A 24033-nucleotide genomic window follows, 5' to 3' on the forward strand; every position below is an offset into this window, starting at 1 on the left:
CCCCCTGAGGGCACAGCTCTGTTCCCCTGAGGTTGGGGTCCTCGGGGCTGGGGGCTGAGGGCCAGGTGGGCAGAGGGTGGAGAGGAAAGGGTGCTGGCCTCTGCAGGCTTTGTTCCATCTCCCTTCCGCCGCCCACCAGCTGTGTGGTCTGAGGTTGGCCTTTCACAGCCGTTTTTACCTCTTACAGCTTTTTCCCTCACTAGTAAAATGGGGACAGCAAACCCAGTTGCCTCGGCTGGGGGCTGGGCCTGAGGCTTGGAAGGGCTGAGCCGGCCAGGCTGGGGCCGCGACAGGTTCTGGTTCCTGTGGCCGTGGTGGGAGCAGGGCTGGCAGGCTGGCGGGAAGGGAAGTGGGAGCCTCCTCTGCCTACCTAGCGCCACCCCACGGGGTGTCAGCTGGCCTCTTGCCAGTGCCCCTTCCTGGGCCTGGCCTGGCGTGTCTCAGCCCTTCTCTGTCTCTGGGAAGCTGCCCGTTCTATTTCAGCGTTGTTTTCCCATCTCTATATTAGTCTCCAAAGTGGCACTTTGTGTGTCTGGGACACCTGGAGCCTCCCCTGTGGGGGAGATAACCACAGAGCTGTCCAGAAATGACCCTCTGGGTGGCCCTGCCCAGGCCTGGTTGAGGCAGGGAGCTGGCAGCTGGGCCCCAGCACCCGCCACCTGCTGCTCCCCCACCCCAGGCTGAGCAGGGGCAGCAGCTTTGTGGGGGGGGGGGGGAACTGAACTGGAGGCATCGGTGTGGCCCTGAGCCCAGGCAGAAGTGCCAAGGCTGTCTCTTTCCTCCATCGTCTCACCTTCATGGCATTGTGGGAAATGCCACAGAGGGGAAGGGAGAGTGCAGTGAGGGCCTCACACTGCCCTGGGACAGGGTCTCTGCTCTTTTCTTGGATCTTGTGACCAGCACAGCAAGCAGCGAGCCCTCTTCCGTGAACTAGCTGGCCAAAGATCAAATCCCAGATCTGCTACCACTAGCTGTGTGGCCTGGGCAAGTTATTAACCTCTCTGTGCCACCGTGCCTTCTGATGCTCTCCAAAGGTGGTTGTGGCCAGGCATGGTGCCTCATGCCTGTAATCCTAGCATTCTGGGAGGCCAAGGCAGGAGGATCGCTCAAGGCCAGGAGTTCGAGACCAGCCTGAGCAAGAGCAAGACCCCGTCTCTACTAAAAATAGAAAGAAATTATCTGGCCAACTAAAAATATATATAGGAAAAATTAGTCGGGCATGGTGGTGCATGCCTGTAGTCCCAGCTACCCGGGAGGCTGAGGCAGGAGGATCGCTTGAGTCAGGAGTTTGAGGTTGCTGTGAGCTAGGCTGATGCCACGGCACTCTAGCCCAGGCAACAGAGAGCAAGACTGTGTATCAAAAAAAAAACAAAAAAACTAAGGTGTTTGTGAGGATGCTGAGTGTGTGTTACTTGGTGGTTTCTGGCGTGGAGTCAGTATTCGGTGAATGTTTGCTCCCATTATTTTCCTGGAAAGGAGGGAAGGGAACTTGGGCATGAAGCAGCCCAGGAATGGGCACAACCACCTTTGACCGTTGCTTCCGGCCCTGGCCTTTGTCATTAGCTCTCCTCCCATCTGTGCACGTCGAATTTAAAAACTGATTTCTTTTTAGTTAGAAGGGTATGTATTACCTATTTTGTGGGCCCAGCACACGGTCGGCACAGGAACTGTGGAAATTATTGGTACTGTATTTTGCTCAATAGATTTTTTTTTAAGTCATGATCTTTTCTTCTCATGTTGGGTCAAGGCAGTTCTCTTCCAAAATCTGCTGCCTTGTTTCTTGGGAGATTATGTACGTGCGTTCAGTTCATTCAGCGTTCACCTGACTAACATTGCTTCGTACCTGCTGCTTGCTGGAATAAATGAACCAGACAGAGCCAGGGACAGTAACTAAAAGCTGACATGTAAGAAGCAGAGTTTCACAGATGGTGGCTGTTTGGGTGTCAAGAGCCTCTGGTGTCAGTCCTGGCCCTGAGGTGGGACTTTCCGAAGGGGGAGGCCCAGGCATCTTCCTGGGACAAAGTCATCTGACCGAACTGCTGAGTTACATCCTTGCCCGACCCACAACTGGGTCAGGTGACCTCGGCAGGTCCCTCCCTGCACGGGGACCCCCCTCATGCCCTGGGGAGCCATCCCAGGCACCGAGGGCAAGCACTCCTGCTTGGGGGAGGAGGGGCTCCAGGCTAGACCCTCCCGACACTCCTGAGTGCTCAGCCCCCCACCTCTGCCACCCTTCTCAGCACCCAAAGGTCTCTTTGATTCTCCATAGTCAGGGACTGAAGATGTCTACAAATGGCCACACACCCTAGCGTGGGAGGCCAGCCCCACTCAGGGGACCCAGAGAGGGGAACTGACTTGCTTGGAGACACACAGCAAAGTGGTGCCAAGCCCAGGCTGCCTCCTTTTTTAGCCCCTCCTCTGCACCCCTCCAAAGCCCCACCCTCTCTGGGCCTCCTATGTTAGGAGTGAAATGAATTACCCTTCCCCAACAGGGAGGGGAAGGCAGTTCCTGAGCCTGGGAACCAGCTGATGTCATTGCAGTGTCGCCATGGCGATTATTCCTCCGGATTAGGGGCCTGACCCTTGCAAAGTCAGGAAGCAGAGGATGGAGTGGAGGACTGGCATTAGTTCAGCACTTTCACATCAACAAGGCACTTTCATCAGTGCATACTGAGCCCTCCTGAGCGCTCCACAGTGCCCTTGTGCCTTTAGAGCCACTGTCTGCATCATTGAGTGGCATGACCGGTGTTGTGATCCTCATTTTACGGATGTGGAAACTGGGGCTCGAGGTTACATCATTGGCCCAAGATCACTCAGCAAGTGGGAGACTGAGGGTGTATTAGCACCTGCTACATCTTGGTTACAGGAAGGTCCCTCCCCATATTTTGACTGATCCCTATGACAACCCTTTTTACAGATGAGGAAACTGAGGCCAGGGGCCTTTGATTCAGGGATTCTGGATTGGGAGCTACATTTTTCTGTCTGAGTGCCTTTCCTTTCCTGATGCCCCTTCCCAAAGAGCCCCGACCAAGAGTCCCTGTGTTGGCCCAAGGCTTCTTGGAAGAGCTGATGCTTGGAAGAGCAGATTCTGAACCCGAGGGGTGGGCTGGTGCTTGGATCCAGTGCATTAACTTCTTTTTAGTCTGGATAATAACAAAGGAGGAAGAAGACTTGAACCCCACAGATAGGTGACAGGGGCTCCAGGGGATAAACAGGGACCATGACCCCTGCAGGATGTGCAGGGGGCCTGACAGGCGTGGCCACAGCTGCATCTGTGTGTGGCTGGTGGGTGCGGGTGTAGCCCAGTGCTGCAGCCAGATGACTCTGTGCCTGGACGCTGCCTGGGTTTGTCATCCTGGAAACTCCCAGGGTCCTGGGCCCCATGTCCTGGGCTGACCTGTTTGCAGGACAGTGCAGCCCCTGTGGAAGAAATCCAAGCAGCTGGTGGGGTCTGGAACAGATGGCTGCTGAGGTGGACAGTGAGGTCTCTGGAAGCCAAGGAACAGTTCCCTGTCCCATGAGTATTTCCCAGCCTCATTCTGTTCTTTAAAACCCCCACGGAGGACAAGCTGTTCCTCATATTTCAGTTCCTTCAGTCAGTGTCAGGGAAGTCCTTTCTGATGTCTGACTTGAGTCCCTCTAGTACTGTCGTGGGGTGGTAGGGTTCTTCCCAGATCTTGGAACCCTGTTCTGAAGAGCTGTCTGACCCCCACCAGTTTCCTCCGCTGCTGGGGCGGTGGCCTCAGAAGCCAGCCTCGCAGGCTCCATTAAGCCACACGGTCTGTCAAAGGCTCATTGATCGGCCTTCCCTGCGTCGGTCTCGCCGCGCCCTCCTTTCTGGGCACCAACTTTGTCCTTTGGCACAGCCCGCACTCAGCTGCTCTCAGCGGATAGGCCCGGGGCCTGGCGAGGGTGAGCTGGGGCTGTCTCAGGAGCTCTGGAAAGAACCTTCTTCCCACAAGCTTTCAGGCGGGATGGGCTGGTGGGGAAGCATCAGGAGTCAGGCAGATGAGGGTTTGCATCCGGGTGGCTCCAGACATTTGCTACTGAAGCTCTGCAGCCTCGGGCAGGGGACCCGCCTCTGTGTGGTTCAGTCTCCTGATCTGTAAAATGGACCTAACAATAGTGTGTGTGTGTGTGTGTGTGTGTGTGTGTGTGTGTGTGTGTGTGTGTGAGTGAGATGGACCTAAGGGAGATAGTTCACGTTCGCGTGAGGCCCTTGGCACGGTGCCCACCACTCAGAGCACGCTGCAGAAGTGTTAATGGCCGTTATTATTCGCCAGACGCTTTTTGGCTAAGGCTTCTGCTTTAAGTTGGGGGTTTCTGGCCAGGCTCTCTGTCCTCACTGGACGCTGCCTCAGACGGGGTCACGGGCTGAGGCCCTTTCTGCTCCCAGCCTGACTCCTGTCCCTCTTCCCTCCCTCCCGGGTCCTCCAGGTGCGCTACAAGGAGGAGTTTGAGAAGAACAAGGGCAAAGGCTTCAGCGTGGTGGCAGACACACCTGAGCTCCAGAGAATCAAGAAGACCCAGGACCAGATCAGTAATGTAAGCAACCCCCATGGCACCCCACCTCTCCCGTGGCACCCCACCTCTCTCGGCGCCCCTGCCGCCCCCGTCTGGACCCCTCCCTGCCCTCCTGGCAGGTGCGAACTAGGCCAGCGCCCTCCACTGCCCCCGCTCCCCTGTGTGGGCCTGGCTGGCGGCTGCTTGAGAAGAGAGAAGCATTTGGGGTTCCCAGATCCTCTTCTCTGTGCACCCCCAGACTCTCTCTTTGCCAGACTTTAGCCCACACAGCATTTCCTCCTTGAAGGGACTGTAGTTTTGCGGGGGTGTGCATAGGGGCATGTGTGCTAGATCAGCCCCCACTCTTTCTGAAGCCGTTTTTCTTTTTCCTGGGTATGGTGGGTGTCTGGGTGCAGACTGGATGTTTCGTCTTAGCACAAAGGTCAGGGCTGGGGGTAGGAGTGGGGAGGCGGCCTCTGGGTGCTGACATTACAGTCATTTCCACCCTTCCTCAGTCATTTCCGCCCTTCCTTGGCTTCCTCCCCCACCTCTGCTTGCTCTTCCTTCCTGTGTAAAAACCCCAGCTGCAGCGTCCTCCAGCCCTGCACCTCCTGCCCTGGGCCTCCTGGGCCTGGGATGGCCAGCAGTGTCTGGCTGTGGCTCGGGTGGGCATGGAGGGTGGGCGGTGGGTTGGCAGCCTCCAGCGTTGTGCTCCCTCCACGGCACCTGTGGCCAGAGGACAGGCCTCGGTTTCCTGCTCGGCAGAGCCACAGACTAGCAGCTTGTGTGGCTTTGGACATATGGGGGCAGGGTGCTGCTGTGAGCGACAACCGGGACCCCGGGCAGGCGACCCGTGCACAGGGTCCTGGGGTGCACAGAGTTGCAGGGTGTGCCCAGCAACTTGGGTTGGGGGGTCCTAAAAATGAAGTATTGGGCAAGAACAGTTGTCTTCATGTCTGTGACAAGAAGGGATAGATGAGTCACCCAGTATCACTCTGGGCTGGGGGACCACAGATAGTCTGGGGGAGGGCTGGGTCTCTGGTGACCCACCTAGCACACCTCCCACACCTGGCTCCACATCCCTTCCCAACCCTCCACCTGGCCTCTTTGGCAGGACGTACCTTCTAGAGGTTGGCAGGTCATGGCTAGAGCGGGCTGCAGGTGGATTTCAGAGGCACAGGGCAGCCAGCAGACGCAGCTGTGCCCAAGACTGTGGCTCTCATACGTCACATGGTGACCCACCAAGCAGGCAGGCATTTATTTCGAGAGACAGCAGAATCAGAACTTTCATCACTGAGTACTTACTCCTAAGAGGACGTTCGGATCTTTTCTATTTTATTTTCTAAAGATGCTGGTGGCAGACTTACTAAAATGGGTTTTGCAACTAGGTTGACCTGCAGTTTGCAGCTGGTGGCCTGAGGAAATGGCGTGCTAACCTTCGGCCGGAGGGCATGCCTCTCAGGGCCCTGATCCCTCTCCCACCGAAAACGCCTGTCACAGTTGCCTCTTTATACACCAGGGCCTGGCCTCACAGCCAGGAGCTTCCCTTCCACCCTGAGCCCCACATGCAGAGTGGGGGAGGGGAAGGTGGCCTTGGCAATGGGGAAAACCTGGAGCCTCTCCCAAAGCTGGACTCTGGACTTTTCTGTGGCTTTCACTGTGAAAGGCCCTTGTCTTTTATCGGTGACACTTGCTCTCGGGCTGCAACTCCCGCTCCCAGTGCCTTCGCTCATGGCTTCACCCCGTGGGCTATGGAGGAGAGAGACAAGCAATCCCAGTCACCCCTGCCTCCCTTTCTGGAAGGCTTCCAGAATACTCTGTACCCAGCCATCCACCTCTTCTTCCTCCCCCAAGTTACTGGACGTCTTAATGTCCTGGTAACAAAACTCCCGGCCAAGACATCCACACCCGGGAGATAACAAGCATCTTACATTAGCAAAGGTGCTTGGTGCTGGCACTGCAATTAGCTGATGTTCCCTGCTCTGAGGTGGGGGAGGTGACTTGTACCTGACCTGGTTGCTGCTTTCGCAGCTTCCTCTGGCACCTGTGAGGTGTGACTACAAGGCTGGAAGATTCTTGGTTTGTCAGATGTGGGCCTCCAAACACCGTCTCGCAGTCACTTGTGGAGTCACTTGTGGAGTCAACTGAAAGGCAGACCCATAGGCCTCCTCCCAGCCACCACGATCAGCCTCTCTAGACATGGGGCCCAGGAATCAGCATATGAAACACATTCCCGGGGTTTCTGTGGTGCTCTCTGAAGTTTGAAAGTACCACCCAAAAGTCTGAAAAAGCTTCACCCACCCCTAAGTCCGAGGGCACCAGATCTGGCCAGTGTCCCAGAACCCCGGGGGAACTCTGAACCACGCTCAGAACCGGTGCAAAATTGTCCCAGCCTCCAGAAGAGTTTTGGGAAAGATAGTGTTTAGAGCCACACCTTGTATTTTGTATCCAAAATAGTGTTCCTGTGTGTAGCTTGTCACTTCCCAGATTAGCACTAAATGACTCCTGGCTATTTCTAAAGGTCAGACCATCTTGCAAAGAGCTGAAGGTTTGCTTCACTGGAGGGACGTGCAGCAGGCTCGAGGTTTTACCAGCCAGAGCAATTTAAAAACAAGTGTCTAGTCTCTTCCAGGGGTGTCTGCTGTGGACAGATGCAGTCTGTCCTTTGTCCTGCCAAGAGGCAAGATGGTGAGGTGGGAGGAGACAGCCAGGGCCCGAATCTAGCTTCTGTCCTTCCGTGGCTGGGCGGGATGCTTTGAGCCTCAGTTTTCTTGTCTGTAAAAATGGGGACAGTAGCCTCTACCTTGAAAAGTGATTTCGAGGAAAACGTTAAGCACTTGGCATATGATAAATGTTGTCAATATTATTACTACTACTTTAAAGGCCAACCTGACTGCTTTCCATACTGGGGCCAAAGAAGGGACACGAAGTGAAGTTTGGTTGAAAAGTTTGGCTATTGTCACTGTGTTGCCCAGGCTAGAGTGCAGTGGCATCAGCCTAGCTCACAGCAACCTCGAACTCCTGGGCTCTAGCAATCCTACTGCCTCAGCCTCCCGAGTAGCTGGGACTACAGGCATGCGCCACCGTGCCCAGCTAATTTTTTCTATTTTTAGTAGAGACGGGGGTCTCGATTTTGGTCAGACTGGTCTTGAACTCCTGACCTTAAGCGATCTTCCCCCCTTGGCCTCCCAGAGTGCTGGGATTACAGGTGTGAGCCACAGCTCCCAGCCTGTGTGGAAAGCTTTGAGAAAAGCTGCTAGTAAGTTAGACATCTGTGGGGAGTAACAGTGTCATCATTAAAGACATCTGAAGGGTGGAGAAGCCTGGGCCCGCGCTGTGGGATGAAGGTTGTGCATTCAGAATGCAGCCTTTGGTCTTGAGCTCTCATGGTGTTAGTGGATGGGAAACTTCAGTCGCTGGAGTTCCCTTTTGGGAGCTTCTGCTTTTATTTACTTACATATTTACTTATGTATTCATTTTCTCTATACAATTTTATGTCTTTTAACTTTTTTTGTGAAATATGACACATAGGAACACATATAGTAAACCCCTGTTTGCTCACCATACCGGTCAGGAAATAGAGCATTACATTACTGTACCCCCGTCAAAATAGTTTTCACAGTGTTAAAAACATAACTGTCATGTGGTGGGCATCTATCACATATTTATTTAACTGGTTATGAGAGAATAGGTGGAGATTAAAGCTGGGGAGTATCAGAGGCAGAGGTAAATGCTAGTCAGTGAAAGAAAGTGCTGGATACAGTTAGCTATGGCACTGGATAAGGTCCTGCCATTAGCTACACACTGGTTACATGTCCTACAGCACAATAAAACCGTAAGCTTTGAGGATATCTTTGCTACAGGCAGAAATCCTTTGCATCTCTGTCAGCCAGAAATAATTGGCATTTTATATTCTATAATTAGCTTCAGTCTTTATAGAGTCTGGGCCTAATCAATAGTAAATAGTTAAAGTTTCATCCCCAGAGTCAAGTGATCTGGAGGTAGGGTTGGTGGACAATCCTCTAGTTTAATTTTGAAAGCGTGTACTTTTTTAAAATAGTTTTATTATATAACTATGCATTTCTAAACACTGTAATTTTGTTTTTCCTAATTTTGAACACCTAGTATACAATTTTTTTGTGTCTTACTGCTTTTGTACACCATTGTGTTTAAAGTTTCATCTATACCTGCATGTCATAGTAGTTCATCCTTTTCATTGCTGTATAGTATTCCATTGTGTGATTATGCCACATTTTATTGATTCTGCTGTTGGTGGCCATTTAAATTGTTTCCAAGTTCTGTGGACACCCTTGTATGTATCTCCTGGTGCTTATTTAGAGTGGAATTGCTAGATTTTAGAATGCATGTTCCTTCGACTTTACCAGATAATGCTGAACTATTTTCCAAGTGGCTACACTGACTTACCCTCCCACCAGCAGTGATGCGTTTCCATTGTTCACATCCTCGGACGTGTTCATTTTCTCCACTTTGACCATGTGTAGTGGTATCTCATTGTGGTTTTCACTTGCATTTCTCTGATCACTAATGAAGTTGAGCACAAATTTATATGTTTTAAAAACAAAATACTGTGAGCCTCTAATAGGGAGCATTGTTGCATGGTAGTTGAGAACTAAGCTCTGATGTTAGAACTGGATTCTGACTTAACCCACCCCTTGCCTACCTCTTGAGCCTTGGTTTCCCCACCTGTAAAGTGGGCATGATAATGATAAGTTGTTCTTGGGCTGGCTCTGGAAAGGAAATGAATAATGCAGATAAGGACACAAAATAGGACCTCAACAAATGGGAGCTGTTGTTAATTAAAAAAAAAAAAATAGTGAATAGCCACTGGACTCCAGCCTGGGTGACAGAGCAAGACCCTGTCTCAAAAAAAAAAAACAACAAAAAAAACCCCTGGCCAGTGAGTTGATTATTCCATTCAAAGCCTGGTGCTCCTTCGCTAGCCATGATGTATGATCATGGGAGCAACATGTGGAGAGACCGACTTTTGTTTTCCGCCACAGTCGGGAGAGCAGGGGATTCAGAAAACGGAACCTCAGCTAGCAGAGCTTTGCACATCCGCACTTATCCTGGAGTCCTGGTTAGCAGGGCCTGGTGAGTGGGAAGGGCCCTTAGGCCTGGGCCCCTGGAACCACGTGTACTTGGGCTTTGAGTGTGACCTTCTTCCACGATAGCCCAGGGCAGTTCCCAAGCCCGGGCCCTGCTGACATGTCTGGGCGTGTGGCAACCCTCAGTTGGGTTCTTACAAGATCAGAACTTTACTGAGCTTGGAGCAGGGATCAGCCACACCCTTGGAGTCTGGGAGATGTTTCTGTGCCTTTTGGATGTGCTAACACCCCTTCATGTGCCAGTTTGCTTAACAAACCATTCGGTGGCTGGCAGGGCAGCAACAGTTTCCTCATTTGCTGGAGAGAGGAGGGAGAAGAAGTTGAGGGTATGGAAATTTTTTCCAGGGGGGCTCAGGCAGCGTCTCCTGAGTTTGCATGAATGGTGTCCTCCTCTCTCCAGCTAGGGTGACCTTCTGGTTCTCATTGCTTTTAATTCCTGAGCAGCAGATGTGAACTGGGACTAGGGTCTGACTTGGGCGTGCGGTCACCCTGCCTCGTGCCTGTGCTCAGGAAAGGGCCTGTCGAGCTGTGACTTTGTCCTTGTGTCACCATCCTCGGCTGTTATTGAGCAATGAAAGCTCTGCCTCAGGAAGTCATTTAACTTGTGAGCTTCATTTTCCTCTTCTGTAAAATGAGAATTAAAGTGTCCATGTCGACTTATTTTTTAGAGTGATTATTGTCAGGGTCAAGGGAGGTAATGTACAAAGAGCTTTGGTGAGCTCAGTGTGAAGAGCCCTGCGATGTGAGGTTATTGATACGGATAGCAGCAGGTGGAGCAGGCGTTGGTCAGGGGAGGGTGTCTCATGTTCAGGCTGCCACTGCTCCAGCCGTCTGGGTCAGCTGGGCTTCCTTTTATTTTATTTATTTACTTCTTTATTTTTAGAGACAGGGTCTTGCCCTGTCACCCAGGCTGGAACTCCCAGGCTTAAGTCATCCTCTTACCTTAGCCTCCCAAGTACAAGTAGCTGGGACTGCAGGGAGATGCCACCATGCCCAGCTAATTTTTATTTAATTTTTTTAGAGATAGGATCTTGCTATGTTGCCCAGGATGATCTTGAACTCCTGGCCTCAAGCGATCCTCCTGCCTTGGCTTCCAAAGTGCTGGGATTTCAGGCATGAGCCACCACACCCAGCTTGGCCTTAATTTTATATACATTTATCCATGTGTAGTGACTTTTTAAAGAGCAACATGATTTCACCAGCCTCTTGTGGAAATACCTACATGTCCACAGTGGCTTTCAGCTTAGAGTTTGCTTAGGTTTCTAGAGCTGGTCAGGGTCCTCAGGACCACCTGGGAGCAGATGGGGAAACTGAGGCCCAGCAGGGAAAGGGACTCTCCCAGGAATGAGGCATGGGGGATGGGAGGCAGTGTAGCCCCTGATGACGGACTGAATCTCTAGGACACTGATGGGGGACAGAGCAGGCCTGGGCTCCTCAGCTGCCCAGTGCCCTGGTAGGAGGACAAGCCGGGCCCAGACATGCCCCCTTTCCTGGGGGGAAGGCTCCTAGTCACCCGCCACTATCCATTCCTAGGGAAGGGGCCATCACCCAGGGTGGCTGGGCCCCCAGCATGAGGGACACCTGTTCCTCCGGGCCACCTGCTGGACTTACAGGGCCCCCGGCAGACCTCTGTCCACCTCCACATCTGCACGTCCCTCCCCGGTCACCCGTCCTGGGCATCAGGCCTCTTTCGTTAACAGAAAGTAAACAAGGAAAGCTGACCTTTCCCACCCCCAGGACAAAAGTCGGAAGGGCAGAAGCCCTGTGAGCCTGGCGCCCTCAGGAGCGCTGTCCCCTTCCCTTGTCTGCCTCCCCCGCCACCAGTGGACAGGGGTCACTAAGGGAGTGGGTCTGGGGAGATTTACCTTTTGCCCTGTGTCTGTGAGGACTTCAGCCCTGGTGCCCTTCCGAGTGGGAGTGGGGGGTCTGATGGCTTTTCAGTCAGGCCAGGGCCGGCTGCTTCCCCCTGGGGAACAGGCTCAGCCTGTTGTGCCCTTGGGTGTGGGTCCTGCTTGGGCGTGAAGGCAGGAGGCAGGGAAAGGAGGGGCTGGTCCTGACCTAAACCGCCAAGTGAGCCACCCTCTGTGTCCAGACTGTACCTGTCCTAGACTCTGTCCTGGGCTCTGCAGCTTCCTGGCCTATTCCCCCAGCCCAGGCTGCAGGAACAAACTGCTCCTCCAGCCCAGCTATTAACTCTTGCCCTCCATACGTGGCTGGTGGCAAGTGCCAAGGGGGAGAGGAGGCAGCAGAGACAGTGTGGGGGGTGGATGAGCAAAGGGGACCTCCCTGGGCGGGAGAGCACAGATCAGGCCCTGGCCCGGGGCTTCCGGGGCAGGGGATCTCCGGGAAACAGAGCGGGCTTAGCCCCTCCTCTTTCCCTGTCCCCCAGCCCCGACCCCATTTCCCAGGATCAGGAAAAGGCAGGGCAGGATCCTGGTGGACAGGAAGTGAGAACCGCTTCAGATCATGTGCCCAAGGCTTGGAGAGAATTCAGGGCCTGGGCCTACCTGGGAAGGGCCAGCTTCTCTCCTGTCCTGGTGTCCTGCTTTCCAAGTTTCCCTTGGGGTGTGGTGCAGGGCTGTCACTCTCTGTCCCACTTCCTTCCCCACCGGCAGGCCGGCCCAGTGCTCACAGGGCACTCAAACCCTGGGCCCTAGCACCTTGCCTTGGGCGTTCCCACCCTCCACTAGTTTCCTCCTTGAAAGGTGAAGAGAACAGACCCCACTGAGGGTCTTCAAGGCAGGGTGTGGGCAGCGCATCCCAGTGAGGGTACAGGAAGGAAACCTTAGAACGCCTGGTTCTGCTTCTTTTTCATCTCATACTTTTCTTATTCATAGTTTTTATATAAGTTTTAAAATATACATACCATATTTATAAAGTGTTATTTCTGTACAACTTATAAAATACACATAATTCAGGAGGATTGTTCTTTAAAATATTTAACCAACAAGAGCACGCAGTTGAGGTATTTTGGCAAGCAAGGGTCAGCAAACTTCCTGTGTAACACGCCAGGCAGTGAATATTTCCAGCTCTGCGGGCCGTATGGGCTCCACGGCAGTTCCCTGGCGCTGTAGTTACGCTGTGGAAGCAGCCATAGGGAAGAGGTGAGTGGCCGTGGCTGTGTTCCGATAAAACTTTATTTCTGGGGACTAAAATGTGAGTTTCAGAGAAATTTCATGTGTCAGGAAATAATGAAATCTTCTTCTTCTTCTCCACTCCCCTGCCACCGCATTAAAAATCGTAGAACCCACTCTGAGCTCCCAGGCCGAAAGCAAATAGGCGTGGGCTGGATTTGGTCCATGGAGCATAGTTTGCCAACCTCTGCCCTGGACTGCTGGTTCTCAGACTGGAGCCTGCTTCAGGCTCACCTGGGGTGCTTTTTTAAAATGCATATTCCAAAAGCCCAGGAACCTCAGTCCCCTGTTAACACTGGCCACACCTTACCATCCTGGGGGGCAGTTACCTGCTGGAGAATCTCCTTCCCAACAGATCAGCCTTGAAGGTGGGACCCTCTTTTCCTCCTTATTCATCCTCTCGGCCCCAGTGGATGGCCCAGGTCTGGGCACAGAGTGGATCCATGAAACGTGGAAGGAAAGGCCAGCAGAGAACATGGCAAGGCCGCCTGTGATCCGGGTCTACGCCGCGTTTCCAGAAGCAGGTTTCCCTCCTCCGTTCCCGGTCACGCCGGCTGTCACGGGAAGGAGTGGACTGTGCCTGGTGCCCACAGAGAGCAGCATCCCACGTCCACGCGCTGGAGGCCGCCTCGGCCACACTCAGTGGGGTGGCCCAGATCGTGACCACCTGCACGTCTTGTGTGGCTCTTGCCGCAGGTGCACCTCATACAAGCCTCACAGCCCACCTAGATGGGGCTGCCTGGGAGTAAGGAGCTTGTCTCTTCCTCTGTCCCCTATTGGCCCAGCATTGGGCCGGAGCCGGCCCGCATGGGGTGAGAGCTGGGCGGGAGGCTGAGGCCATCACGCCACGCTGAGCCGCAGAGGAAGGGGAGCGGCAGGCCAGCGGCTGCAGGGCCAGGGTGCCACCAGGCACAGGGAGCCGCCGGTGACTCTCCAGAGACTGGCCCTTGGCTGGGATCCAGGAGACCTTTGCAGGCTTCTCTTCGGGAGTCTGGCACAGACCCAGAAGGCCATCCAGACAGTTCTTCAGCAGCAGGAGGAGGAAAGGACTGGAGGAGGTGCCACAGAGGATGGGAAGTAGAGGAGAATGGGGACTGGTTGGGGTCTGAATCCAGCTGGGAAACCCTGACCGTGTGCTCTGGCCCCATCCTGGGACTCAACTTGAAGAAGACAAGGTGGATAAGGGACTGTTCCTCCCCGACTCAGTTGGCCAGGAGGATTGAGCTGGGGCCGGGGCCTCGGACACGACGGGACCAATTGGCCCTGAGGTCCCTTTCTGGTGGTTTGGGTGGGTGCTGCTTTTGGCTGACCCTGCTTATGTCTTTGTGATGGAGGTGGCAGGGGCTCCCCCGACACTGGCCAAGTCCTCCGTCATAGCACCCAAAGGTCTGGGCAGAGAGTGCAGCTTCCCTCCCCTCCCCCAACTTTGCAGGCTGGGCACCTGCCTCACCCCGACCCTCCTGACCTTGGTGGCTCATGCTCCCGGCCCCGAGCAGGCACAAGTCTCAGTCCTCAAACAACACAAGGCCCAGTTTAAGACTCCTGTGTGATGGTGGCAGAGGTAGGGTCCCCACAGCCAATAGCGCCCTGTTGGGGCAAGAGGCTGGATCGAGGGGTTGGAGCCTCACATGCCTGCCCAGTGGGGTGGTCTTGAGTGGTGTGACTTTTCTGGGCCTCTCCTTGTCCACTTTGGGACCAACAAGAGGAGGAACTCATCTCCAAGACAGCATCCCACCCTCAGGGAGGGTCCGGCATTTCTTGTCCCCACAGTCTGAGGTTCTCAGCTGAGCATCCCTAGATTCTGGGCTCGGTGACTTCATGTACCTAGTGATGGAGAGCAGGGCCCTGGAAACCGCGTGATCTTGGGCAACTCACTTGACTTGTCAGTACCTTCATTTCCTTTTTTTGTTTTTTGAGACAGTGTCTTGCTCTGTCATCTGGGCTAGACTGCGGTGGTGTCATCATAGCTCACTGTAGCCTCAAACTCCTGACCTCGAGTGATCCTTCTGCTTCGGCCTCCCAGAGCGCTAGGATTACAGGCGTGGCCACCACCCCTGGCCCGTTTGTTTTCTTCTTGTCTGTTACATGGGGGACTGCGCTGTCCCCCTCGTAGGTGCTGACGAGGTCAAATGAGCTTGTGATGTGAAGCGCCTGCTGCAGTGAGAGCCCAGGAAGCAGGAGCTGCTGCTGTGGTCACTCACTGTTGGCCAGGCGGAAGCCCCTGTCATATAAAAATGACAGCTCACATTTGCGTGAGGCTTCAGCTTTCGTGGCCCTTTCACATCTGTCATCTCATTGCATCCTCCCACAACACCTGAGCAAGATACTGATGTCCCATTTTGCAGAGGTGGAAACTGAGGCTTGGCAAGGTTAGGTGCTTTGTGCAAAGGCACAGGCCTGGCTCTCTGTGCCTGGAGCCCTGGGGACGTCTCTCCCACCCAGTATCTTGAGTGTGACAGGAGGGGACTGGTTTGCTGTGGAGTCCTTCACCCAGCGCCTTCTGCCCCTGCAGATAAAGTACCATGAGGAGTTTGAAAAGAGCCGCATGGGCCCCAGCGGGGGCGAGGGCATGGAGCCGGAGCGCCGGGATGCCCAGGACAGCGGCAGCTACCGGCGGCCCCCAGAGCAGCAGCCCCACCATATCCCGACCAGTGCCCCGGGTGAGTAGGGCAGGGGACCGGGGGCCGGGCTGGGCCGGGGGTGTGGAGGAGGTGGGAGAAGCCTCGTCCACATGCACTCACTCACACACACACACACACACACACACACACACACACACACACACACACACACACACACACACACACACACACACACCCTCCCCAGGAAGACGACTCCCATCCCGAGCCAATACGCTTTGAGCAGTGGGGCCTGAGCCAGGTGGGGGTGGTGCAAATGCATGATGCGGGCTCCGGGGGCTCCGGGAGGGCTGGGTCGGCAGGACGGTCTCCGAGCCCACCTCCTCCTGCAGTTTACCAGCAGCCCCAGCAGCAGCCGGCGGCCCAGTCCTATGGTGGCTACAAGGAGCCTGCGGCCCCCGTCTCCATACAGCGCAGCGCCCCGGGCGGCGGCGGGGTGAGTAGCCCTGGCTGGAGGGGAGAGGCCAGAGGTGGGTGGGCTTCAGGGAAGGCCCCCTGGACACAGCGCATGGATTCTCCTGACCTTTGACCCTGGCCCCTGTCGTCTGTATGGGTCGCAGGGATCTCAGCCCCGTGAACGGAGAGGAAGTGTGGTGCAGCGGGCAGAGCCTGGCTGGGATTGGGGCCCTGTGTCCCAGCCCTGGGCATACCTCGGGCAAGTCACTCCCCCGCCACCCCACGCCAGGTTTCCTTACGCCGGCTCCCTGGGGACACACAAAGCCCCTTTCTGCACGAGGCCTTCCAGACCTGGCCCTGCTCCCCACTCTCCATAAGGAGGACTCCCATGTCCTTTAGTTTCTCTGCTTGCCCCTGCCTCTGAGGGGCCCTCCCAAACCTTGCCATGTGAAGTGGGTCTCCCCTGATGCTGTCTACCACTGCACCCCACCGGCTTCCTCCGGAGCATTCTGTCCAGTGTAAAAGACTCCTCTGCATTTGCTCACTTCTCTGCCCACCGTGGGACTGAGCTCTGTAGGGGCCGGGCAGCATTCCTTTGCTTCTCCTACTCTGAGCCAGACACTGCAGGACTCATCACCCTTGCTGAATAAATGAATGGGCACAGGTAGGAAGGGGACAGGATTAGGCTCACCGAGTCCTTAGGGTTAAAATCCTCAGTCTGTAAGTCCTGCTGTTTATTCCACTGATGGGTGCAGCTGAGCCACGGGAGAGACAGATACTTAGAGAAATAAAATAGCCTGAGATACATGGCCTGCTGGAGTCTCCTGCCCTGGGCACGTAAACAGGGGGTGTCAGTGCTGTCTGGGGCACGAGGCAAACCCAAGAGGTCGTCTGAAGGATGAGGCTCCAGAGGGTGGGGAACCTGCAGCCTCAAGGCCATGTGTGGCCCTCCAGATCCCCAAGTGCGGCCCCTTGACCAAATCCAAACTTCACAGAACACATCCCTTTATAAGGATTTCTTCTGTAAAATTTGGATTCCGTCAAAAGGCCACACTCAAGGATCCAGAAGGCCACATGTGGACCCAAAGCCGCTACCTCTCTTCCTTCTGGGAGCTTATTTTCCAGTCAGAGAGACAAACAAGAGTGCAATAAGTAAGTACATAAGGTAAGGTCAGGTAGTGGCACATGCTGCGAAGAAAGACAGCAGGGTGAGGGACAGAGAGCAGCAGAGTCAAGACATGACGTTTGAGCAAAGTCCTCAATCGAGTGAAGGAGTAAGTGGTGCAAGGAGAACAGCAAGTGCTTGAGGCAGCAGGAATATTCTAGGAAAGTTCATGGACTAGCAGGACGGCGAGGGTGACTAGTGAGGGGGAAGGTCAGATTGTGCGGGGACTTGTAGGTCACAGGAAGGCTTTTGGGACTGGCGATCAGTGCAGAGCGACGGGGTTAGACTTGGGTTTTTGGAAGATCACTCTGGCAGCCGTGTTGAGAAGAGGCAGTGGAAGTTGAGGGGGAAGCAGGAGACACGTTGGGAGGCCGTGGCCGGAGGCAGATAGAGGCGGAGATGAGAGAGGCTGTGGGGTTCAGTGTCCCGTGGAGCCTCAGAGACAAGCTGATGTCGAGGGTGGTGCAGGTCAGAGGAAGTTAGAACGTTGCTCACCTTGGAGAACGTGGGTGTCATGTGCCTTTGCTGGATATTTCCTAGAGCTTCAGCAGATGGTTCTGGCTGAGGTTTGGAAGGTGGCACCTCATAGACGCTCTTGCGTCCCCTGAAGATTCTTCTCTCAAGGAAAGGTCTTTGTTCTGAACTTGGGCATCTTTTCCCAGACTCATCACAGCTTCAGAAAGAAAACACTGGTGCTTATAATAATACAAATAATAGGCCGGGCGCGCGGTGGCTCACGCCTGTAATCCTAGCACTCTGGGAGGTTGAGGCGGGTGGATCGCTCGAGGTCAGGAGTTCGAGACCTGCCTGAGCAAGAGCGAGACCCCGTCTCTACTAAAAATAGAAAGAAATTAAGCTGAACAACTAAAAATATATATAGAAAAAATTAGCCGGGCATGGTGGCGCATGCCTGTAGTCCCAGCTACTCGGGAGGCTGAGGCAGTAGGGTCGCTTAAGCCTGAGAGTTTGAGGTTGCTGTGAGCTAGGCTGACGCCACGGCACTCACTCTAGCCCGGGCAACAGAGCAAGACTCTGTCTCAAAAAAAAAAAAAAAAAGAAAAGAAAAGAAAATAATAATACAAATAATAGCAAACAGGGTAGGCCGTATGTTTAGACACTGCCTGGCTTCGAGTCCATTGGACCTTACTGCATCCCGTTTGGGGAGATGGGGCAGAGCCGATGTGACCTCAGTCCCCGCCTTGTACGTGGCCCTCAGTGGACTCCAAGTACATTGTAAAAGGTTGGTTACACAGAGGCGAGAGCCTGGTGGCCCGTCTCTGGTCCCCTGCTGCCCTGGGCCCTGCTCCGGGGTCCTGGAGAGTCAGGAAGCCGCGCCCAGGCCAGGCGAGCCGGCCGGCCAGCCCGTGGCCAGGGCCCCGGCTGACTGCGCTCCCCCCACAGAAGCGGTACCGCGCCGTGTACGACTACAGCGCCGCCGACGAGGACGAGGTCTCCTTCCAGGACGGGGACACCATCGTCAACGTGCAGCAGATCGACGACGGCTGGATGTACGGGACGGTGGAGCGCACGGGCGACACGGGGATGCTGCCCGCCAACTACGTGGAGGCCATCTGAGCCCCGGGCGCCCCCACCTCGCCTCCTGGGCGTGACCCGTCCACCCCTCAGTGTCTGTTTTTTAAAATCCGCGACAGCTTGTGATTCCCACCCCTTCTCCAGCTTCTTTTGCCAACTGAAGCCTTCTTCTGCCACTTCCGCGGGCTCCTTCGTCCAGCAGGTTTTCCCCTTGACCGACCTCCTGGTTTCTCTCTGGATGGGACAGGCGCGGGCCTCTCTGGGGCAGGCCGAGGCCGGGCTGGGAAGGGGGACCCGTTGGCTCCCCGGCCTCCCCTGCCTCCGTCTTCTCCCCGCCTCAGCCTCCTGCCCAGCCCCTCACACACCCACACATTCCAGGGCTGGGCGACCGCCACACTCCCAGGGCCCCAGGGCCGGGCCTCCGTGCGTCCCCCAGAGTGGAACCTACCCCCTTGTCCCTGTAGTGCAGGGCCCAGTGCGATGGGCTTTCCTGCTCTTCTCACGGAGGGGGCTCCTGGCCCCTAGAGGCCTTGCTCCCGGCCTGTCCCTCCTCGAGGGCAGTGGCGGGGAGCTGAGTCCCCGCGTTGGCATGAATTCATCCCCCGCACGTTCCTTCTCACTGTGATTTCGCCCTCCTGCCCATGCAGCCCTAGGGGAGCCAAGGGCTCCCCAGGAAGCACAGCTTGGGGCAAGTTCTTGCCTTTCTTAATTTTAGGGACGGCCGCAGGCAGGAGGGGAACAGGGTGTTCTCTCCCGTAGCCCTTTTACCCCACTCCCACTCCTGGCTCGGGGGCCCTTGCTGCCTCCTTGGCCGGGGGCCTCGGCGCTGGGCTGGGGGTTAGCTGGGCCGCTGCTCCCTGCTCCTCGCGGGAAGGGGTCTCAGGCCCTTCCCGGCCCTTCCCGGCGTGGAGCAGGGAGCTCTCCTCTCCGAGACCTGGGTGCGGGGCAGGGGTGCATGAGTGCGAGTGTCTGGCAGGTGTGCGTGAGTGCGAGCGTGAGGTCACGAGGTGTGTGTGTGCAGGTGGGGGGGTGAGGGCACATAGAGCCGTTTTCCCCGATATTTTCCTCAAAACCCACGGTGAGAGGGGAGGGCCCCGGGGGAGAAACGTTCCTCCTTCCCCATCTCCCAGCGGCGGAAGCCCACCCATCTCCCTGCGCAGTGTGCTGGGCAGAGGAAGGGGTCGTTGGGGGCTGCCCTGGACCTGCAGCTTCCTGGGGGGAGGTGGGGGACAGCTCCGTGGCTCCAGGCATATCCTCCACCCCGTCTCTGTGACTGGGGTTGGGGGGGGATGTGCCAGGAGGACCCTGTGTCACCCACACTGTGGGTGCCTCACTCTGGGGGCTCTCCCCGCAGATATTCCCCGCTCCTGCGCCCTCCTCTTACATAAAGCCCCCCTGAAGCAAGGGAGCGGACCCCAGGGCTGCAAACCCGGAAGCATGGGCTCCGGGACAGGGACGGGAACGTGGTGCTATGTCCAGTTCCTCCCCTCCGCTCGTCGGCGGCCATGACGACCCTTGCCCGACTTTATTCATCTCTGGGCCTTCCTCCCATCTTCGCCCGAGTCCATCCAGGCCCCGCAGTTGACATCTTGTCCCTTTGCACACCTGTACCCTGCAGGTGAGGGAAGGGGCCTGAAGGTGTCAGTCCGTTCACCAGTCGAGTCATCGTGGGTGTTTCTGTCAACTGCTTGTGAGCTGGTTTGGGAGGATTTGCCCCATATCAGAGACTGAGGAAAGGCCTGTGCGTGAGGAGCCCTTTTCCCTGCTGGCCCCAGCGTAGGGGAGGGGAGGGGGGGTGTCTTGCATGGGGCAGTTTGGGGAGGAGAAGCAATCTTGGGAGCCTCAGGGGAGGTGCTGGTGCATTCCACTTCCTCTTGATCTCAAAGCACAATGTGGATTTGGGGACCAAGGGTCAGAGACACATCCTGTTCGAGGACCTGTAGTTGGGGAAGTGGTGAGTGCATGGGTGGAGGTCCCACCTCCCAGCAGCAAGCAGCAGCCCGTTGTCACTCAGCTTAATTTCCCTTCCCAAAGGAGGCAAGCCGGCCACTGGAACCTTGCTGCCGGCCCCTGCCTCGACTCTTCCCGACCTAGAAATAGGGGCCATTTTCTTACACACCCCCAGAGAGAGGAGGGACTGTCACACTGGTGCTGAGGGACCCAGGGGCTACTTACTGGGCATCCTTGTTCCTTGCTAGAACCATCCATCCCTGGAAGAGCACAGAACCCCGAGGGCTGGGCTGAACCCCTGGTCTTTTCTGTAGTTCACGGAGGTCTTTTCGCCTAATCCCGGGAAAGGTGCAGCAAAGCTAGAATGTGAATTTAACTTTTGTGGACCAATAATGAAGTACAAGCCCAATGGTGAGAAGAGCGAATTCTCCCAACTCTGCTTCCTGTTTCCTCCCCTCATGTCCCTCCAGGGAAAACTACTTTACTGCTTAACTTCTGCCTTTTCCCCCCTCACATACGCACTTTTGGCCCCCTTTTTATAGCTGGAAAAAACAAAACACCACCCCACAAACCTGTATTTAAAAAGAAATGACCGTGTGAAACTTGCCTGTGTCCAAACATGTCATCGTGTGTGTACAGCCGTCCATCTTTTTATATGGGGGTGTTGTCCTATTTTGGTCTGTCTGGTCTTCTCCCTCGTGGGCTTGTGCTCGGGATCAAATCTTTCTGGCCTGTTATGATTCTGAACATTTGACTTGAACCACAAGTGAATCTTTCTCCTGGTGACTCAAATAAAAGTATAATTTTTACCTGCGGACTTGGTTTCCTCTCTGAGGTGGTGTGGCGTGTGCGTGCGTGTGTGCCCTGTCTTGAGGGCACTGGCCCATCGCCCTCCTGGGAGCCCTGCTGCCCTGCAGAGACAGAATGACTGCTCTGCCCCTGGCACCTACTTCCTCCTCCTTGAGAATCCCCCCACCGGCCTGCTTCTGGCTTCTACCCACTCATTCTTCTCTGCCCAACTTGGTGACACTCCCAGAAGCCTCCCTGAACTCCCCGTCTCCACTTGCCAACTGTCCCCCCACTAGCTGGTGCGTTCAGGGCAGGGGATGAGTCTGTTTTTTGTTTTTTTTTTTGAGATAGAGTCTAGCTGTCCAGATCATTTCTTTCTATTTTTAGTAGAGACGGGAGTCTCACTCTTGCTCAGGCTGATCTCGAACTCCTGACCTCGAGCGATCCTCCCGCCTCGCCCTCCCAGAGTGCTGGGATTACAGGCGTGAGCCACAGCGCCTGGCCAGGGGATGAGTCTTAGTTCATCTTTAAGCCCCCAGTACCTGCCCAGGGGCCTGCAGGGAGCTGCTTCTCCCATATTTGTTGAATGAATGAATGAGCCCAGCTTGGGAGCAGTTCTAGCACTTGGCCACTGCCTGGCAGGTAGTGGTAGCTCAACACATGTTTGAAAGATGAAATGACAAGACATTCACAGGGGGGCAAGATCTGGATGAAGCCATCGATAAGGCAGCCTGGCATGCCAAAGCGCTATTCACAATACGTTACTAATGTGATCTTTAACATATCTTTTTTCTTCGATCTTTCTATTTATAACAGCCACGTGAGAGAAGTGACTCCCTCGATGTCTTTACCCACAGGGCTCACTGAGACCCAGAAGCGCACAGGGGTTTGGTGGAAGTTGTGCAGCCGGTGGCAGGGCCAGGGCCTTGGGCACCTCAATATGATGCACGATGCACGTAGTCCTGCGTGGGGCCACCTCGCCATGGTGGGCCAATTGACCGTGGCAGCTCTCGTATTCGTGTCTCCCATGCTCCATACCTTGTTTCAGGTGCCCAGGGTCTGTGACCTGTGGCCAGAAGGCTGGTGGTCTCCCCTCTTGCTCAGTGGGGTTGGGAAGAGGACAATGGGATCCAGTTCCTTCCGCCCCCACTCGGGGCTGCTCCGGCTTCATGTCCCACCCGCTGTGGAGAGGGGCATTCCCCACTTGAGGCTCAGAATTGAAGCACTCTCTGGCCTCAGGATTACAGAAGGGTGGAGTGGAAAAGGGCTTTCCCCAGACTGAGCATTTGTGATCTAGAGAAAGCCGTGGTCCGAGCCAGCAGAGCTGGAGCAATGTGGGGAGCACTAGGGAGCGCTGACACCCACTCCCCACCCAAAGGAGCTGGCTGCGTAATGTTTTCCCAATGGAGGGGAATTAGTTGGCAGATCTTGCATCCTGTTAGCGCATCCCCGTCTGCAGAGCTGCAGTGCGCCCCCTCCCCCCAGCCCCCAGCCCCAAGAGGCTTCATTCACCTTCAGAGCGATCTGAGGGACAGTCTGCCTTGGGGGGCATCAGTCCCAAGTCTCTGTTCCTGCTTGCAGAAAGCTCTATGCTCTGCCTCCTGGGGACCAGCCAATGGGAGGCATTTCTAGAACCTTCCAGAAGCGGCCTAAGTTCCTGAGGTCTAGCATAATGAGGGGGGTTACTAATGTCTTAAGCCCAGGCTGTTCAAAAGAACTATTTGGGGTACATGCCAAGGAAGCTAGGCCTGAGAGATGTGCCAGGGAAATTTTCTAATTTAACAGGAAATAATTGAGACTTACAAAAAGGCACAAAACAACACAAGACATAACTGAGTCTTAAGAAAGAACCAATAATGTCAATCCTCCTTTCGTCTTCAGAGGAAACCACTTGAATTTGCATTTCTAGACACTTCCTGCACAGGGATGGGCCTGAGCGTCTTCAGTGTCTCCTCCGTGTGTAACACTGTGCTGAGCTCTCTGAAGAGGATACAAAACCTCCTGTGGTGACTGCAGAGAAGTGGAGGCACAGATGGGGCAGAGACCTCGGTGCCCAACCTGTGCATGGAGCCATGTGAACAAAAGGCACCTCTCGCTGAGCAGTGCAGGCCGAGTGGGGGGGGGGCGTCTAGACTCGCAGGTGAGCCAGTCTGGGGCAGGAGAATGGATTTGGAGGCCTGGCGCAGTGGTTCACGCCTGTAATTCTAGCACTCTGGGAGGCCGAGGCAGGAGGATCGCTTGAGCTCAGGAGTTTGAGACCAGCCTGACCAAGAGCGAGACCCTGTCTCTACAGAAAAATAGAAAAATTAGCTGGGTGTCATGGTGCATGCCTGTAGTCCCAGCTACTGGGGAGGCTGAGACAGGAGAATCACTTGAGCCCAGGAGTCTGAGGTTTCAGTGAGCTATGATGACACCACTGCACTCTAGCACCCACGACAGAGTGAGACTGTCAAAAAAAAAATAGGATATGGACTTCGGAGTCTGCAAGCCTAGTTTTGGATTTCTGTCCCGGCCATTTCTAAGCTATGAAACATTAAGCAAGTCCCTGACCATCTCTGAGCCTCGTCTATGGACTTGGAGGGAGGCGGGAATTACACGGCGGTGCAGTACCTGGCGCAGTGCGAGAATCACAGGTATGGTGAGCTCCATCCACCCCCCCCACCCCCGATGCCAGCTGAGACCCACAGGATGTGACCTTTAGAACTTGCCAATGGCCCACCCAACTCCCAATCATTATTTTTCTGAGATAATTTGCTAGATATGTGAGATGTGAGGAAGAAGGAAGGCGGCAGCAGTCA

General features: G+C 55.1%; 1 protein-coding gene across 1 annotated transcript in view; it reads left to right on the top strand.

Annotated features, from left to right (window-relative positions):
* LASP1 (LIM and SH3 protein 1) overlaps nucleotides 1–18915 on the top strand; it is a 38584-nt gene extending 19669 nt beyond the window's left edge. Inside the window, exons 4-7 of the mRNA XM_045526345.1 lie at nucleotides 4438–4545; nucleotides 15276–15423; nucleotides 15735–15838; nucleotides 18365–18915. Of these exons, the coding sequence (XP_045382301.1) occupies nucleotides 4438–4545; nucleotides 15276–15423; nucleotides 15735–15838; nucleotides 18365–18538 (534 nt within the window). The 3' untranslated portion in view covers nucleotides 18539–18915. The remainder of the gene's footprint in view (nucleotides 1–4437; nucleotides 4546–15275; nucleotides 15424–15734; nucleotides 15839–18364) is intronic.
* The last annotated feature ends 5118 nt before the right edge of the window (nucleotides 18916–24033 follow it).

Source organism: Lemur catta, chromosome 15, assembly GCF_020740605.2.
Source record: "Lemur catta isolate mLemCat1 chromosome 15, mLemCat1.pri, whole genome shotgun sequence".
Classification (NCBI taxonomy): domain Eukaryota; kingdom Metazoa; phylum Chordata; class Mammalia; order Primates; family Lemuridae; genus Lemur; species Lemur catta.